The sequence below is a fragment of the Dromaius novaehollandiae genome, chromosome 7 (genome assembly GCF_036370855.1).
Source record: "Dromaius novaehollandiae isolate bDroNov1 chromosome 7, bDroNov1.hap1, whole genome shotgun sequence".
In the NCBI taxonomy this organism is placed as follows: Eukaryota; Metazoa; Chordata; class Aves; order Casuariiformes; family Dromaiidae; genus Dromaius; species Dromaius novaehollandiae.
This window is the reverse complement of record NC_088104.1, coordinates 46,630,783-46,650,946: the sequence shown is the minus strand read 5'-3', so window position 1 is coordinate 46,650,946 and position 20,164 is coordinate 46,630,783. Positions and strand designations below refer to the sequence as shown.

Genomic DNA, 20,164 nt, shown 5'->3' with positions numbered 1-20,164 from the left:
GGCTGCAGGGACATATCTGAGAAATACATGTGCCTAAATCACATCCAGTACAACTATAACAGACTGAAGCCTCTGAATCAGAGATCTGAGGTCACAAGCAAGCATAAACATTGTTAAGAACAGGTCTATCAGTTTTTCTGGAATCTCTTCTACAATTTGCCTTGATCAGCCAATCCCATGTCATATCTCAACAGAGCTGACAAGCTGTACCTCACACAGTAAGAAAAAATAATTTAGCAGTTTTATGCAGCATTTTAAATACTGCTGACATTAGAGAACATGTACTCGATATCAGTTGTAAATCCTGCTGCTCAGACAAGTAGGACTACTTGCTGAATAACTTCTACTTTTTGTTGCAAAAGTCAGAAGTTCCTGTCCCGAGGTTGTATTTTGCTACTTTATTCAGCATTTTTTCAATTCTTGACCCTTGGTTTAAACTTGTGGGAGTTTTTTATATTAAAACAAAAAAACAGCCAAACAAAAAAGCAAACATACCATGCTTTTCATCCTCAACCAGCTGCACTTCTGGCTCCTACACACACATGAAGAGAGCTTTAGTTGCAAAAGGTTGCCATGGGTTTAATATACAAGTTCTCGAAAATACTCAACTAGAAACTAGCTAAACCAATAAGTAATAAAACAACAAACTGTGGAAAAAGGTGCTACAACTTGCAAAATTAACAGACCGTTTCCATCTCTGGCATCTCTGGCAGCGGCAGTGCTGCCTCCACCACAAACTGGTCATCGTCGTCATCAGAATTTTGGTGGTCTGTGATCAAATTTGAGACTGTTTTTCCACTATTATTCCTGAAAGACACACAGTGAACATGAAACCCTATGGAAGATCTCTCAACATACCCCAAACAGAAAAGACAGCAGTTCCTTCTCTCCCTCCCCAAAAAAGCAGCACCAAAGAACACACCAAATTCTGTCATTTCCAGTCACAGCCCAGCTCTGAAACAGCTATCCTTTTCTCACACTTAGCACCTGTCAGCGATCACCCTTAAACAATTTTGGCAGAATTTTTGAATGGCTATTTCAGCCTTTTTTGGAGCATATGACATGCATTGCATGCTTTACAAATCTCTTCTAGCAGTAGTTTTGATTATCATTCTAGGCTTTTCTGTTTCTGTTCATAAGGCAGGAAAGTTGAATCTTATTTTTGAACTTCCAGAAGTCACAACCAACTGTAACTTTTAGATAACGTACTTGCAGAAACAATAAAACCAGTAGAGCAGGCTTGAATTTTCCAGTCTGAATCAAGGAGCAGTGGGGTGAACTATCCTAGCACTGTTCAGGAGCAGCTACCACACAGAAGATCTGAAAATATCATGGCATGAGAGCTAGAATTATCTGCTCCGTATCTCTCACACCTGTCCTTACCTTTCGGGAAGTAAGGCCTCTGTGCTTTCCTGATGTTTTATTCGCGGTGGCGCTGGTCTTGCACTGCCAGGACGCGGAATTCGTCTGCAATAAATGAAGAGGCCTTTCCACATACACTGTAAAATGGAGCCTCACATGTCCCTCAATGGAACAGATACACATATATGAACAAACTGAGCAACTCGGCCAATGCATAAAAACAACACTAAAAACATCCCAGTGTATAATCCAATATAACAACAACACTTGCTTTCGTAGTAGAAGAAAATCTAGAAAATGTGTCACGAATCAAAAGATTATGATGCCTTGTAAAAGAACCTTTTGATTTGTCCCACTAAAAAATAACCTGGATTCAGTACAATTATTTAGCATTAACAAATTTAACATTAACAATACACACTGCAATGTAAAAGAAAAAAACGGATTTTCATAAGTAATGTTCCTGATTCAATTACACAAGCCTTTGCTGGACAAAGAAAAAGTAAATCTGGACTTGAAAGGCAAGTTCATCTTATCCATAACACCACACTTACGAAATGCATGTATATGACGCAATGTTCCTCTCATTATTTCAGTCTCCACATGTACTTCTTATTTTAATAATATTGCATCAAAGCACTTTGTGGATCAAGAAAATAAGTCAGAAACATTTAACAATTCTAAAGTTTTCTTTATAAAAGGAAATGAAAGTGAATAAAGTGAACCACACATGGGATGCTATTTATTTTTTGGTATCACGAGCAAAAACATACTGCTCCAACTTTGTTATTTTCAAATGGACTGTTTTTTTCCTCCAGATGTGTTATAATTTGATTCAGACAGAACAAAGGACAGGAACAAACCTTTGGATAACCTGAGGTGGAAGATCATTAGGTACTTTGCCATTTTCAGATGCTGCAGGCTTTTCAGGAGCCATGTTCTCTGCTTCTCCTTCTATTAAGTGAAAGAAACATGTAATTTTGGCTTCACTGTCAACTTAGTAAGAAAAGTTACATTTGCATTACCTCAGTATTTGAAATCTTACCAGCATTATAATTTCACTATACTATGGGCTATCAAAATACATCACATGACAAACTTTTTCATTAGAAATAAATTTCTATACGCTTATACAGAATTTTAGTATTTTGTCAGCTTTCAGTTTTCAAAAATCTCAGAGTATTCACAATTCAAAAGGGACACTGCAAAAGCACTGAAGCCTTCTTCATTTTTTCTCTCTTAATATTATGAAATTCTCTAATCTGTAGAAATGACATCACCATCTCACTCAATTCTTTCAAAGCTACAAGACATTTACAATATTTGAAGCTGCTCATTACACAAACTCAGAAAAAAAAATAATGCTAATTAAAGCCTATGCTCCCTCCTCTTTTTTCCTAATTTTTCCTAAACTACGATTCTAGTATTACAGCTTGTTTTGTAATCCCTCCATAGTTACAATCTCAGTAGGGCTGACCATGCGTGCTATTTAAATCAGATGGAACCAGTTTATCCTCTCCTTCCCAGATAGTAATTTTCCCACCAATTTACTCTGACTGGTCCAGTAGAGTAATCACACGAACTCATAACTTCCAAGCATGGTTTAGATCATTCTCTAGAATAGCAGAGAAAAAGAATAAATGACATCCTTGCCCTGACAATCTAACTGCATAGGATTGCAGGACATCATTTCCCATTTTCTGCTATTGCATTTCCACAAATAATCCTGGTAGGTAAAAAGCATCCAGTATTTTTGTATCCCATTTACAGAACTTGCCTAGATGAATAATCTCCTAGTAAGTACTTCTTCCATGCAATGCCACACATAGAAAAGACTTTTCTTCTAACACAAGTTTCTTCTATTCCAGTGTTCCTACACCCTGAAATTTCCAAGAATGGCATCATCAAAAGAAAAAAGGCTGAGTCAGCTGGGCTCTTACCTACCTAAATTTAGGCAAAGAAACACAAATATCCATTTCATCATAGTCTAATGTATTTCACTTTCCTAATGGGTTTCTCTGTATTGTCTGAATAGCTCTTTCACTGGTAGGGCCTCCCCATTTAAAACTACCGAATAGTACAGCAAGTTTAAAAGAACTCATATTTATAGTGTCTACTAAATCTGCATACAGTTTGCTGTAGAATAATCAAAAATATATAAATTATATTTCACAGAATCACAGGATGGTTGAGGTTGGAAGGGATCTCTGGATATCACCTAGTCCAACTCTCCTGCTTAAGCCGCGTCACCTAAAGCAGGTTGCCTGGGACCCTGTCCAGATGGCTTTTGAATACCTCCAAGGATGGAGACCCCACAACCTCTCTGGGCAACCTGTTCCAGTGCTCAGTCACCCTCACAGTAAAAAGATTTCTCCTTATGTTCAGATGGAACTTCTTGTATTTCACCTTGTGCCCGGTGCCCCTCATCCTATTGCTGGGTACCACTGGGCACAGTCTGGCTCTGTCTTCCTTATATCCTCTCTTTAGACACTTAGACACATTGATAATACCCCCCCTCAGTCCTCTCTGCTCTAGGCTGAAGTCTGAGAGAGTCCCAGCTCTCTCAACCTTTCCTCATAGATGCTCCAGCCCTGTAATCATCCTAGGAGCCCTTCGCTGGACTCGCTCCAGTAGCTCCCCCTCTCTCTTCTACTGGGGAGCCCAGAATTGGACACAGCACTCCAGATGCGGCCTCACCAGGGTTGAGTAAAGCGGGACGATCACCTCCCTCGACCCTCTTCCTAATGCACCCCAGGGTACCATTGGCCTTCTTGGCCACAAGGGCACATTGCTTACTCATGGTCAACTTGTTGTCCACCAGGACCCCCAGCTCCTTCTCCGCAAAGCTGCTTTCCAGCAGGTCAGCCCCCAGCCTGTACCAGTGCATCGGGTTATTCCTCCCTGGGGACAGCATGCATTCCCTCTGGTGTATCAGCCACTCCTCCCAGTTTTGTGTCATCAGCAAACTTGCTGAGGGTGTACACCGTCCCTTCGTCCAGGTCATTGATGAATAAGTTGAACAAAACTGGACGCAGTATTGACCCCTGGGGGTCACTGCTAGCTACAGGCCTCCAACTAGGCTTTGCACCACTGATCACAACCCTCTGAACTCTGCCATTCAGCCAGTTCTCAATCCACCTCACTGTCCACTCATCTAGCCTGCATTTCCTGAGCTTACCTATGAGGACGTTATGGGAGACAGTGTTGAAAGCCTTACTGAAGTCAAGGGAGACAACATCCACTGCTCTCCCCTCATCAACCCAGGCAGTCATTCCATCATAGAAGGCTCTCAGGTCGGTTAAGCATGATTTCCCTTGGTGAATCCATGCTGACTACTCCTGATCACCTTCTTATCCTTCGCATGCTTGGAGATGGTGTCCAGGATGAGCTGCTCCACCACCTTTCCAGGGATCGAGGTGAGGCCAACTGGCCTGTAGCTCCCATGGCCCTCCTTCTTGCCCTTTTTGAAGACTGGAGTGACATTGGCTTTCTTCCAGTCCTCAGGCACCTCTCCTGTTCTCCATGACCTTTCAAAGATGATCGAGAGTGGCCGAGCAATGACATCAGCCAGCTCCCTCAGTGCTCACGGGTGCATCCGACCAGGGCCTTTTCTGTATCTTTTGTCACCAGGGTCCCTACCACATTCAGCAGCAGGCCCACATTCTCCCTAGGCTTCCTTTTGTTGCTGATGTATTTAAAGAAGTCCTCCTTGCTGTCCTTGACATCCCTTGCCACCTTAAACTCCAAATGGGCCTTGGCCTTCCCAGTCCCATCCCTGCATACTCAGATGACCTCCCTATATTCCTCCCAAGCAGCCTGTCCCTGCTTCCACCTTCTGTACACTCTCTTCCTCTGTTTGAGTTTTGTTCCTTGTTCATCCATGCAGGTCTCCTGGCCCCTTTGCTCAACTTCTTGCTCACTGGAATGCACCATTCTTGAGCTTGAAGGAGGTGATCCTTGAATATTAACCAGCTCTCTTGGACCCCTCTTCCTTCTAGGGCCCTATCCCATGGGATTCTTCCAAGAAGGTCCCTGAAGAGGCCAAAGTTTGTTTTCCTGAAGTCCAGGACTGTGATCCTACTTTTTGCTCTGCTTCCTCCTCACAGGATCCTGAACCATCTCAATGACCATCTCATGGTCACTGCAGCCAAGGCTGCTCTCAACCTTCTCATCTCCAACCAGCCCTTCCTTGTTTGTTAGTACAAGGTCCAGCACTTGCGTCAGAAAATTATCATCAATGTTCTCCAGGAACCTCCTGGATTGCTTGTGCCTTACTGTGTTGTTCCTCCCGCAGATATCAGGGTGGTTCAAGTCCCCCATGAGAACCAGGGCCTGTGACTGCAAGGCTACTTCCAGCTGTCTGTAGAAGGCCTCATCTACTTCCTCTTCCTGATCAGGTGGCCTGTAGCAAATACGCACAACAGCGTCACCCATGTTAGGCAGCAAACCTTTTTAGACAAGAGGGTGATCAGCAGATGGGTGCGTGAGTTTAAGTTTTACAACCATAAGTTTTCTCTCGGTCTTAGTAATATGGCAACAACAACTGTGCATCAACTGGTCCAAGAGCTGGAACGGTCCAGTCCGTATGTTAGGATGCCAGGCCTGAGTCAGAAAGCTGTGTTCTGTTGCTGTACCAGCAGCTTCCTATGCTTCTCTGGGTAATTCATTAACATTCCTAACTAATGGATAAGAAAGGGATTTTAGTGTTCTCATTTCATACAAACTGTGAAAGGCAGGTTTAAAGGTGATAGAGATTACAATAGTACAGGGAAATTAAAAGCAGACTTTTGTTCCCTAATAAAATATTTGATTTTGCATAAAGACTCTGCTTGGTATCTACACATGCAATTCTAAAGACCTGAGACAGTCCACTGGTGATCCTGGAGATCCAGATTAAATGAGACTGAACTCTTCAGTAGCCTTAACTCAGACAGCCTTGGTGAGATGAGTGAGCATGTCTGGGATTTGTTCCTTTTTGTGTGTTTCATTCAGTCTACTAATGGTACAGCATTACTTCTCACACTGCAAAGCTGCCACTAATCTTTCACAAGCCAGATTTCTGCAGCTTTGTGGGAAGCAGGTGCACAGTCTTCTCTTGCCTCTATACACACCCAATTCCCAGGAAAACATACCTGCAAGAACTACTGTTTTTGCTTTCAAAGAAACAGCTACCACTAAGCAAGGAGAGCAGACTGCTAAAGGATTTCAGCTTTTGAAGCAGTATGGGCCATACTCAAGGTCTCAGCTGACTTCTTGCTCTCACAATGTCTCAATATGCATCACACTTTCTCATAACAACTTATCACAAGAGGGAAAGTCAGCAAATGCAGAGAGTCCTTCAAGCATTAAATCACTCTGCATTAAAAGTCTCTCTCTCTCTCTAAAACTTCACTTCCTTGGTTCACCTCAGCTCTGGAGCACCAGTGGAGACAGAGGCAGTGATGATATCACAGCACAATGCTGTGACACTTGCACAGAACAAAGTAAGAGCAGCTTCATGGACCTAATATACTTCAGATTTCCAGGAGATTTCCAGATTCACTATCTGTAACTGGCCTAATTACCCACCTCATACTATTTGGGGAAAGGTTTTGTGGATCAGTTTTAATGTGAACAGAAGAGACTAATGCAACAAATAATAGAAGGAGAGAAATAATATCTTGTACTGACATTAAGAAAACACAAAAAGGAAGTTTTATTAACCTGGCTGTTGCAATAAGTACCTGTAATATTTTGCAGGAAGCTCCCCATGGGATCTGCTCGTTTTCAAGTTAAAACCCATAAAATGCTCGTAAGCTGTTACTTTTTTTTTTTTTGAAAAGCACTTAACCCAAAGTACAAAGCATGGCTTTTTAGTATTCTTTTAACTGAAAATTGCTTGAATAAAGTCTACCCAACAAATTTGCTACAGTTTAAAAGTTCTTTACTATATAGCATAAAGAAAAAAAACCACAGCGCTAACCTACAGAAGTGCCTTATTTACTAAAAAGCACTATGTTTTCTAATAGAAGTTTTCTACTATCATCGATATGTGCTGTGCTGTCTTATATAAACTTTACAGTACCTGAGTTGCTGGCAAAGTCACCTGGAAATAACAAACACATTGATTTTTCAGAGAAGCAGTTATATAAATTCTTATTAAAAAATTTGACCAAATTAGACATGAAGCACAACAAGAATTACAGCCAACTTGTTACCTGGGAACTACTACTGGGACTGGGAGAACAGGGACAAACACATTAGGGAGCCTTTCCAACAAACTTACTAGAATTTTAATGTCTTGAGCACTGAAGTGTAATTAAATAGAATACACTAATCATAAATGAGGCATTTTAAAAAAGTGAAAAGACAGCAGATAATCAAAATGGTTTGCTTGATGATAGAATATCTGAGTAGATATTCCTGAAGGGATTGAATGAGATGTGTAAAAAGGTACAAGAGATGTTTTGAGAGGCAAAGCCATGCCGTTCTACTTTGAACTACTAAAGCACAGGGATTGCTCTTTCTTCAAAGAGAATTTATGCAGTCCACCAGTAAATAAATGAAAAGTCCAGAGGAAATTCAGAAGCAGATCACAGAATATAATTTTCTTTTTCATTGCCCCCCCTTTATTTTGAGTAGTCACAAGTACCCCATAATCCCTTGAAAGCATTGTAAAAGAACTAGCTTCAGTTCCTCTCTTCCTAGCTCACTCCAAAAGTACAACTGCTGTGGAAAGACACTGACTGTGATTTGCAAGAGGTTCCCGACGCAATGTCAACATCCAGTTTTCATTTAATTTCACTAGAGTTAGCTGGAGTATAAATCTAATGCCAAATGGACTTCAAGCACGAGTCCAAATGGTAAAACCTACAAGCTACTTCAGGCAAACACCGCAACGCCTAATCATCTGCAATGACTACAATTCTAGGATATTTCGAAGGGAACTGACAAACTAAACAGAGTCTCAGTAGTTTCTTAAACACTTCAGCTAGCATAAACTGGCACTGTCACCGAAAAAAAGTAGTCCTGCCTTCTTGCTTTCCCTTCCCTCATGCTAGCACACGTATCCACACAATGCTTAAGAGAACTTGACCAGGAAGACTTGGTTTAAGACACTCTTCTCCAAGCCTCTGTGCCAAGTTGATAGAAAAGATGCCCACACTTTATAATTATGCTGATTCCCTGCAGATGGGTGGTAAGTGGCTGTGACAGCTTAACTGAATGAGTGACAATATCCTAAGGTTAAAGATAAGCTTAAAAAGAAAGCAGGCAATACTCCTCCCAAGGAAGTGTATCTCAACAAAATTACCTAAATAGAAATAAAGTAACAGCACCAGCAAAACCCCACACAATAGCTCTTTTTAGAATTTATTGATTTTTAGAAAATCTAACATTTATCAACTTCTGAAAAAGCCTCATGAAGAGCTACACTTTGTGCAGTGACTGTGAAGTAGAACTGTTCCTCCCTCCTCGGCACAGTGGTCGAATGCAGGGATGCACTGAATTGCGCACATATAAAGAAAGGGGAATCTAATTAACTTCAGGGGTGTATGAGCTCACTCTTATGAGCAAAGACCTCAGGCTAAAACACCCTCTTACTGGAAAGCTTAAGCATACACTTCTTATTTAAAAGGCACTGCCATGTACTACCTAGTGAGGATTCATAACACAGAACACTCAGACAGAATAAGTGACATTCTGTCAAATCCTCAATTTAGTTATAAAAAAAGGCATAATGAAAAGGATCAAAGCCTCGCTTTCTCTGCTCAGAAACAGAGTATGTGACTGAAGTGCACTTCAGAAATAATATTACATAAGATCCTGGCAAATAAGTTCATTTTAAACACATTTTTTACTGGCTGAAATATTATAAATGATATTTCTTTCAAAATCTTTCAAAAAAACAAGAAGAAAGCTGCAAGAAGAAACAGGAGCCTACTGAATTATGCTGATTACTCCTAAATATGCATTTACCTTAGCTATCTGCAATGACTGTTACCAACTTTCTAGATTGATTTTAAATTCCAACTGTGAAAGCACTTAAAGGTGTGAATGACAATTGCATTTATGTAAGAACTTACAGAAAATTAAGGTTTACTAACACATTAATGCATTGGGTTTTATACCACCTGAGAATCCAGTCCTAAAACAATAGTGAACCTCCAGGTGTTCCTCTTATGTACATTCACATTAGAAATAAAGGAATATAAAAATTGTATTCCATTACAGATACATTCCAATAGACAAGGCAGCTCCAAAAGGTTAAAATGAATTGGCCTGGAAGTTCTCCCAGCTATACAGAGTCATACAAATGCCTTGGCCAACTGTCTACATATCATTGGACTGATGCAGCTTTCAAGCCCTAAGGGCCACAGGTGGACTGGGAAGCCTTTGACCTCCCACATACCTAGTATCAGCTCTCCTAATTAGGTCAAGTACCTGGATCTGGAGAAAACAAAAATGCAGCTTTTTGCATAAACCTCACTTCTCCCTTTATTTTGGCTCTACTACTCCATGTATAATGTAGCTGGATACAAATACTTCATTAACAATGTGTATCTCGGGAACCATAAACAACTTCTAAAAAAAAAAAAAAAAAGGGAGAACTAGGAACACAGAGATGGAATTTACCTCCATATTCTTTTAAAATGCAAACACTAAGTGGGACTCACAAATACTTGAACAAAAAGGCAACCTGCAATGATGCAATTCTTACACAGAACAAGTCATCAAGAGATTCAACTGCAGCAGGCTTGTATTTTCCCTGGGGCAGTGTAACCACTGGCCTCTTTGGATCAGAATAAGGAGAAAAGAATGTAAGAGTAACCATTTTATCAGGGAATGTACATTTTTTCAAACCAGCATATTAACTGCAAGATATGATTAAAATACAGGGAAAGCAATTGGATTAAATGTAAACTATCCTCCTTAAATCATTCAGCTGCATGGATTCAAGTTAGACTCTGAGGCACTCAAGATTTTTCTTCTTACCTTTCTGTTTTACTGCAAGTGCTGATTCTGCTTTCTCTTGCAGTTTAGCAGCATTGTCCTCTGAAATCTTATCTGCCAGGCTATTAGTCTCCACTGTTCCTACAACAGAACAGTTTATAATCAAATGAAACCAAAGACACAGTAAAAAATTGGAATAAAAAGCATGCTAAATATATGTTACTCTTACTACTTAAGGGCTATCCTAGTTTATCAAACAACCTTGAGTGCAAATAAATAACTTTCAAAGTTTACAAAGACATTTTACATGACCACTAATTGAACTCCTTAAGTTACTTAAAAAGTAAAGCCAACTTCTTCAATTCAGAAGCAGTTTACAAATATCATTGACTAGCCTGATAGAGGGTGAAAGCCTAAGTAATTTTGTTATTGATGTTTGCACCATATGTTAAACAGCTCCACTGAACAAAGACTCAGAAGAAGCTATCATCCAGAGGCTAGTAAATGGCCCGTAATCACTACAATTACATTATATCAATCCGCTACTTAATCGGCAAGTAGAGACATCACATATCTATTATTGCAACCGACAGTCTTGACAGACTTCACACAGACGTGAGGACAAAATGATCATAGAGCTACCTCCAGTCCACTGGCGTGATTCACACAAGCAGGTTTCAGGCCAGAGACCAAGCACTGCACACACTGATCAGGAAGGTGATCACCACACTGCTGTCAGGAGCAACTCTTGGACAGCACAAAGAATATGGCCTTTCACAGCTTCTAATTTCCTTCTCATGCGTCCTAGATAACAAACATCTGGCCTTCCTTCCCCCAGATGGTCAGCAGCAATGCCACAAGGCTTTGTTCCCTTAACACCTGGTTAAGCTACTATGGAAGGCGGTATGAGATAAGAATTCAGCACTGATGATACCCAGATCACCTTCTGTATTCTAACACAAATCGCAAGGGCCTAGTCAGACACCAACCAGGTAAAATATGGTTGACCACAGCTGTGATGCCAGACACTGGAAAAAGTCAAAGATGTATAAACACATGTCATCATTCCAGTACTCAGAGGGATCTTCGCTAATCATCAGATGGTCTGCAAGCCAGCAGTGTTGGTTAACACCTTATTTTGATCTGTTCTGAAGCCTGCACCTGGAGCACTGCAAACATAAATGGCTTAACGTTCTGTTTATCAGATCAATATCCATCAAATCTCAGGTAAAATGCTTTTTTTTTTTTTTTTCCCCCTTTTTTGAGGCATATGATCTTTTCATTTTTAAATCCAAAATTTCTGAAGACCAAACACAAGGACTTCAGATACTTGAGAAAGGAATGAATATGTTCTCTTCAGAAAACGCACATTGCCCAATTCTTCGTAAGTTCCTAGCTGTATGATTTATACCTACAGCAGAGCAAGTTTTGCCTCACTGATGTGTTTAATCTTTATAAAACAATCTTACACAAGGTATGTTAAGTCTTATAAAAAAAAAAAGGTGCTGAATATTACTCTGCACTAAGCACTTCACAAATTCTTGCATTTGACTTTATGTAAAGATAACATGCAATATTTTAGCAACGAGTGCATACTGTTCACTTATCCTTAGTAACGAAACAAAAATGAAACAGAGATTAAGCATCACTCACAGTTTTGCACAGCATATTCTTCTAATCTTGCTAGCTTATAGAGCAACAAGAGAGTTTTGGGGAAAATGACAGGGAAAAAAAAAATATTTGTAGACCAACCAAAATACTAGTCTGAGAGAACACAGTATCGAAGTCTCAAGAGCAGACTAAATTTGTAGTTGGAACTGTTCACGCAGAATGTAAGCACACTGAACCAAGTAACACCCTCCACGTAACAAATCTATGCAGAAAAACTGCTAAGGGATTCATAAATACAGGTGTTTGCATAGAATAAGCACAGAAAATAATAAACAAGTATATTTAAGTATTTATGCTATTCCTATTCAATAACCCTCCAGCAAATTCAACAGAAAGAATATCCTCCTTCTAGTTACCTTCTCCTCCAGGTTTGATGCGCTGCCTTGATCCTTTGGTTGAAGGCTGCCTTGATATTCCTGTAGGACTTTCACTCTTAAAAACAAAAAACAAAAAGCAACCCCCCCTCAGTTTTAAATTATAATTTACACACATCCATTATATATATATGTGTGTGTGTACACATATATGTACGTGTGTGTGTATGTGCAAATCTACACACACACATTCATTTACAAAACTGATCCATATGCATAGGAATAAAAATACATAAGGTCTATTTTCTTAGAAAAGTCAGCAGACTTTTAACCAGGAGCAGTGAGTCACTCAAAGGAATAAGATGCCTAGAATTACCTTAACGTTTTTGCAAAATTGTTTATTTGTAACAGATACACAGTTCCTCTTTGATCTTCTAGGAAGTCTTTTTAAACTTCATTCCAAAATAGAAGTAAAGAGGTGATGAATGTAAAGCGGTGATGAATGAAAAACAGTGCCACCAGATTTGTCTGGTCTTCTACTCAAATGGCAACTTCCTTGGACAAAGGCCCTGGACAAATTAAGAACATGTGTCCTGCCAGAAAGACCAGCAAGCAAGCAATGGACCACCTGAAGGAGGACTTTATAACTTGATGAGAAGGATCAACTTATTTTTCCAGAAGAAGGGACTGTGAATGCATAAAAGCAGGGCTTTGTCAGCACCTGGTACAAAAAGAACAAGAACAGTTCAAACATGGAAAAGATTGAACTGGAGGAAAATTCGAGACTCTTATGACTCTGACCTAAGTCCAAAAGTAACTCCAAGATGCCAGGAGATGAAAGCAAGCAAGCATTATTTTGTTTTCTCTGGATACAGCTTGCACTGCCTGAAGTAAAGAATAGCTGACTGGCAATGCTCTCTGTAAAGGCATACTTCAGTGGTCACATGTCCTTGGAAAGGAGCAGCTCAAACCAGAAGGTCCACTCGGCTGGAGGTTGAGAAAAAGATGGGCATAAGCAACAGCAACTCAAGAGAGATCACACCAGTCCCAGGTGAGGCCATCTGGACTGTAAGGTCCACTGTGTGTGAAGGAATACCTGAACCTACGTTCAGGTAGTGCTAGAGAGGCCTAAGACAGCTACAGCACTTGCATTATAAAAAGGCTCAGTGAACAGGACTCAAAACATCCTGGTGAGAGCAAGCAGAGGAACAGGTCTGGGAGAGATGCCACTGCTACAGGTAGGATGTAGTACAGATATACTACTCACTCTACCTGAAGAACAGCTGGGGTCCAAATGCCTCCAAAGGAGGTGAAAGGTGTAAAGGAAGATTCCTGCCAGCCTGACAAAATAGCTGGAGATATGGGATCAGGGTGGGAAGGAGGCCAGCTGTTACACCAAGCTTGGACAACAGAAGGGTCTGAGGGCAGGCACTATTCTGCCATTCCTCCTGCTGACAAATCTTGACATTTGCAGAGAAGACTTCTGCTTACTTGCAGACTGAAGGATGGAGTCAGTGATGGAATCTAGCCCATTATGAAATCACAGCTCCCCTCTTTCTATATTACTGTACAGAATAATAAACCAGGAGCTTTCAAAACAGCCGTTCATGCTTCTAATAACTTTGCTGTCCTTTTACCTAACTCCTCGATTTCATTAGCAACATTTTTTGCTAAAGATGAATTGATCACAACCGAACACAGCAGATGAAGTGAGATTTATAGAACTATGATTTACAGAATGCCATTTTATGCTTCCTATAGTCTCTACCCCTGTAATACATCTCTGCATCTCGTTCAAAATCCCAAAGTATGCTTAGCACCTCTCAGGATTTCCTCTTTATCTGCTTTTTTAAATGTCTCTGTGAATTAACAGTTCATGCAGTTTGTATCCAAGAATTACTGCCAACCCTGCCGATAATGTCCGTTTTCATAATGTGAATTACATATTGTTCCATTTCTATGAGAATGTTAAAGTTCTCCAATAACCTGTAAGAGAAAATTGCCAAATTACACAATATTCAGACATTCATTTTCCATCATATCTTACGTATGTGGTAATGGACCATAAATGCTATAAGGGAAAATAGCACTGCAAAAAGATGTTCAGGAATATAGGATACTGGTAAACATATTTAATCAAACTACTTTAAATGACCACAGCACAGAGCAACATCGCACCTCTACAATCTTACAACAACGCACCCACTGGCACTGGAGATACAGTTACATGCAGAAGGTGAAGTTTACATGCCAGGAATATAGTTATAACTTTGCTTTCATGGAAAATGCCGCTTCTTTATATGCTATAATGCACCATCAGCTCAATGGAAGTTCAACAAACAAAGGGGAACTGCTTATTAACAACTGAAAAAAACTCATAGTATATAAACCGAGATAAATTGACTAGATCAACTATTTGTAGGTGCTTTATAGCAAAGTGAGCAGTCTAAGCAGGGGTCACCATCAATAATTAGGTTAGGTAATTGAGAGGATCCATTTCCTTTACCCCAGCTATTGCACTATAACCTGCACGTTCAGAATTTCAGGAAGCTCACGTTCAATAAGCCAAAAGAAAAGCCTACATCCTATGCTTTGCAAAATGTAGCCAAATGAACAGTACGTAGTACTGAACAACATAACTAGTTTAGACAAACTATATTCACTGGATTATTACAATTTATATTTGAACTATAACCAAAGCTATCAGTATTTTCGTTTCACTCTCTTTAGGAAACAATGACACTTTATAAAGAAAATAGATAAAAGTCCAAAAAGGACAAGTAACATAGAAGTGGTCCATCTTAATTGCTACCATCTTTCACAATCATAACACTATGCAAGGAGCAAAAGTAAAGTTCACATGAGTCTGGCTTTGAGAGCCTGCAGACCACATCTGGTATACTCAAACATTTGCTGCTCTTTGGGTAATTTAATTATTAACACAGGTGCAGAAGGAGCTGAGAATAAGCACCGAGGTTTATGGAGGAATTGATTTAGTCATTTATGTCAGGTAGTGACTGTAAACACAGTTTAACATTTTTGTAGAGCACATGCGCACACTGGCAACAGATGCAAAGTAAAAGCTAAAATTTAATCAGTAAGGTAGCATACAAAAACATAAACCCCACATTATTTAGGATTTGAGTCTTTTTGAAGGGAGATAAAATAGGTAATGCTTCTTTGTACAAAATTAGAGGCTTCAAGACTTTGAAGAACAGTCAGTGAAGCCAGTAAAAAAACAAAAAAAAACTGTATTACACTTCATCTCACACCATCCTGGAAAAAGACATATTAAGGTGGAATCCCAGATGTACATACACACACTTCCTAGTTCTGTGTAGTTATATTTCTATTTGGAGAGGTCTGCTGTAAACCATCCAGTCTGCTGCTTTGTTCTCATTATTGTTAAGAAACAAAAAGAATGATTTCTAACAATTCAGCAGATCAAGGAGAGCAATATACTTTGAAAAGACATTCTGCCAAATTGTTAATTCCTCTCCCTTTCTGCACAGCCAATAATCATAGTCTGCATTCATGGATGTCATGAACAGCTTCTATCAGTGATGTTTATGCACTGATGCTCAGGCTCCACTTGATCTGATTTTGTGAAGAAATCTACTGTTACCGCTCAGAGAAGATCTTGCTGATGTCTAGCACAGGATACACACACACTCTTAATTTTTGTACATAGCATATTGTGCAACAAACTATTCCTCAACAAATAAAAACAGCTCATCTCTAATGCCTTTACTGGAAGCTACATCTCCCTCAAAGATTTTCTTTATTCTTTTCCTCAAACTGTCTGTATTTCCAATATTTACTCCTAAAATGGCTATTAATGTTATTAAGATGCATAATTTACTAGCGCACAACAGCAACAAGGAAAGAGCTATATTTGCTAAGGTCAATATGACTGCTGCTGTTATAAAGTTTACTAAAAAAGCACTGATGAACTATATTTTCCTGAAAAGAGGCCTGCAGGCTGATGTCCTATTGCTGTTAGCTTCTACTAATTAAAACCTTTCAAAGAAAGAGAACTCTTAAAAAAAATCCTGCTTGTTAAATGTAATTTTTAATGTTTGTCTTCTATTGTTATGAACCACTTATGAATAATTGATACCATGAAGAAAGAAGGTCTTTCATAACACTGGAACAGAAATATTTATGAGCCATGTCCAGGAGGCTTCCATGGAATGATTATCTCTGCTGCTTCTAGGGTAATGTCTTTTTTGGATTTAGCAGTTGTTTCATTATACATTCTAGATCAGTTCCAAAAGAAACAGGAGGGCATTAGATGCGACTTAGAGGTTGACTCAAATGACCAGCTCCAAAGCAACATAGTTTGTGCTGCAAAAATGAAAGCCACTGTAGATGTGGCCAAAAGTGACAGGATATTACAAAAAACTTTAGCCAAAAGCTTCTGCAGCCATCTGTAAAATGGAAGAGACTTTTCCAAGGTGTTTTGCCTTAGGGGTAACTGACATACCTATTCTGCAGCCACTTTCATATAAACAGCACCATATGCTCAGAGGGTCTGTCTACGACCTGAATCCTTTTTTGTCAAAGGACAAAAAGTTATCTTTATTATTTAGCAAGTGCATCAGTCATGCTATGAAGTGTTCATTGTTCATTTTACACAGGACTTACCTGAGCTGGACTGAGAGCTAACAAAATACAATTTTACTTCCTCCAATCACAAACAGTGTGATATACAACAACTAGCTCTTTACATACGCACCTTAGACTGCTTGCCATGTCGTTAGTCATGTGATAATCAAATGTTTCTTTTTGATTCCTGCTTACATGCTTTCTTTTAATTTCAGAAAATTATGAATATCCATGTAATTATTATTACTTGCTGGGTAACATACAGGGTTTCTGTAGTATCAGATGAATACATTATTTAAAAAAAGCGGGGGAGAAAGGGTCAACCTGTCGAAATTTAAATGTCATTTTAAGGCCAGCCTCTGACAAATATTAGCAAGTAGCAATACTGCATATTTAAAACACTTAAAGTTTCTAAATAAATTTGTTCTCTAAAATAAATGTAGCATACAAGCCATTCAGCCTGAAATTCCAAGGACATCTCAAATGAAAGAAAAGTTCCCATTTCCCCCACTGTTTCCATGTCTTCGTGCTGCTAAACAGGCAGCATGTCTGAAGAAAGGATCCAATTCAAATATGGAGGAAGCAAGACCCAAATCAAGTGGAAGGCAAACGGTTCATTGTGAAATGAAGCTATGTGAGATTTGGAAAGAGAGAGAGAACCTGTGGCTAGGAGTGCAAGGGCAAAGAGAGCAGGATTATGAGCTTGGGATGGATAAGTGAACGGAACTAGGAGAGAAGAAGGGGTCAATTTTTAGGGCAGAAGAAAGTGAGTGATGTATACATGCTTGCTTATCAGTCACTGCTTGAAAAGGGCTGTTCCAAATTGTTTCACCTACTATGCACTGTATTTACAAAAAGCTACAGATGGATGCTGAAGATTTATTAACTGTGCAGCAGAGACTACAAAAATAATACAAATAAATACTCTCCACTTGCATAAACACAGAAATGATCTTCCTTCTTTTTAATGTGCTTGTTTCACTGCCATGTGACGTAAATGGAGTTAGGGTAGTTTAAATCAGGGCAAATCCCTGGAAATAAAAGCATGACCCTGCTGTGAAACTACTGTGATGACAGGAAGATCAACCCCAGTCCATTAAGATACACTTCCGAATTATTTCAGCTTGGAGTTTCCTCTAAACCGCTCCGTGCAGCTATCTTAGTTCTCTAGCTCTAAAGATTCATTGGGAACATTTTCATTCTTCTTTTCCACAGTCTTAACTAGGTGACCATTTGTCACGCACTGGTCTAAAGAGTGCGTTTTCATCACCTAAAGGCTAAGCAGCATCTACTGTTATGCAAGCAAATAAAGGAAAAGCATGTCATGTAGATTTAAGGTAATAAACCAACATGCCTTGGATTCATTCCCGAAAGCACTTAAGACGGGAAATGGAACTTTACTGCACTAGTGTATTATTGTGGTGCCCAAGAGCACTACGATAGTTTAGGATGGGGCTCAAAATTTCCATTACAGACCCAATTTGCAGGAAGTTTGACTTGGCTATGAACATTTGCTTCAGGCTTAAAACTATTTTATAAGCTCTCACTCAAAGTGCCAATACTTTAAAAAGTTTGGTTGGATTTCAGTCAAAGAATGGCTATAAAAATTTGCCATCTAATGTAGAAGACATGATGATGTCAGTAGCCCACTGACTCCCAACAGAGACTCCTGCTAGACTTGGGATCCTGCCTATTTTTCCCTACTCTGAACTGCTTTAGATTAATTTATTGAAGTATTCTTCTTTAAACATTTAGCCATATGGCTCAGTAATTCCCCAAATTGCCTCAGGTCATCAAGAAGCAACAGATGCAGACACAATGGTATCACAAGCAACTGCTACTGTTCAGAGGCGACCAGTGAGCCTATATCCTGTCCTACTGTCATCCAGCTCCAAAACACAGGCCCCAGGCACAACACTGGACTCAATTCCTTTCCAAAACAGTAACTTCTATTAAAGTACATAAAAATCAAACAGATTTCAAGGAAAGATTCACAAGAATAAACAGAAGGTTTTGAACAAATATTTTCTTGAAGTACTCAAAACATCAGCACACAGGACTAGAAATCTGGAAAATGAAATTAACTCAGTAGACTTGTTGAATTTCTCTTAGCTCGAATAAAAAAAACAAACACATAACAGATAAGGAAGTAAACCAACATGCAGATGTAGTGTAGTGCAGATGTTATCTGCAGTGTAGTAAATCTATTAACAAAAATCCCTGACTTCAGTTGACAGAGCCCATTTGAGAACTCTAAACTTGGCATGTACTTATTTCTCAATCCTACCTACCTTACATGCAGATTCCCAAACCATTCTAAAATGCAGCACTTTCAGTATTTCACCTTCCCAGATCTTCTGTACTACTAACCTCATTATCTGGCTGGTACTTGCTGTCTTTAGTTGGCCTCTCCATTTTTCTAAGTACAGGTTCCTCAGAATCTGTGGACTAAAGGAAATAATTGCTTTAGACTCAAGTACTCAACCATGAAGCCACATATGTGCTGAGGAGAAAGCCACTTACCTGAAAAATTTGAACGGGGAAATGAGCATACAGTAGAACTGAGCAAATTACAATAGTATCCATTCAACCTGCCTTTTTAAATTTGCCTCCCTTGTCTGTTCCTGAAACTCAGTGAAGTCTCAGACAGTGCTAAAATGCACAACCTACATTAAAGCCAAGATGGCATCAGATGCCAGCAATATACCAAGAGCCTAAGCAAATAAAATTGTTATTTATGAGTAAAACCATGAAAAGAAAAATCCTTAAGGCCAGCATCCTATGTGTCCTACTGTGGAAGAAATAAACTTGAGAGATATTAACATCCAATTATGGCCCAGAACTCCTCTTTTGAACCCCTTCCTTCCCCAAAGCTGACTGTGGCTGCAATCACAGCATGCATTACTGAGGAGACACAAGAGGACATAGGTACATGACTCCAGCAGTAGCTGTGACCTGTCACTGCCGAACATAATCTAACGTCATCAGGAGAATTCAGACATGCAGAGTGCAGAAAAGGAGCTTCTTATTAGATGATCAGAAAGCACAGTCGGAGGAGTCTAACGGCTCAAATGAAGATACAATATGATAGAGACAGGAAGCTACATGCAGAACCTCAGTCATACTCTTACCAGATCAAGTCTGTACTGAAACTTTCACTTAATAAGAGCAATTGCTGTTAAAAAAAAGTACTTTAGATGTTACATGAACAGAGAATACAAATATGCAAGCTCATTAGAAAAAAAACATTCAAAGCCTACCACAGCATGCCAAAAGCT

General features: G+C 39.5%; 1 protein-coding gene across 5 annotated transcripts in view; it reads right to left on the bottom strand.

Moving 5' to 3' along the window:
* TRAF3IP1 (TRAF3 interacting protein 1) overlaps positions 1–20,164 on the bottom strand; it is an 83,846-nt gene that overhangs the window by 55,166 nt on the left and 8,516 nt on the right. For all 5 annotated transcript variants that reach the window (XM_064515476.1, XM_026105987.2, XM_026105988.2 and 2 more), the window contains 7 exons: positions 19,257–19,334; positions 12,321–12,396; positions 10,336–10,434; positions 2,226–2,316; positions 1,384–1,467; positions 687–807; positions 496–532 (listed from right to left, as the gene is read on the bottom strand). In XM_064515476.1, the coding sequence (XP_064371546.1) occupies positions 496–532; positions 687–807; positions 1,384–1,467; positions 2,226–2,316; positions 10,336–10,434; positions 12,321–12,396; positions 19,257–19,334 (586 nt within the window). The remainder of the gene's footprint in view (positions 1–495; positions 533–686; positions 808–1,383; positions 1,468–2,225; positions 2,317–10,335; positions 10,435–12,320; positions 12,397–19,256; positions 19,335–20,164) is intronic.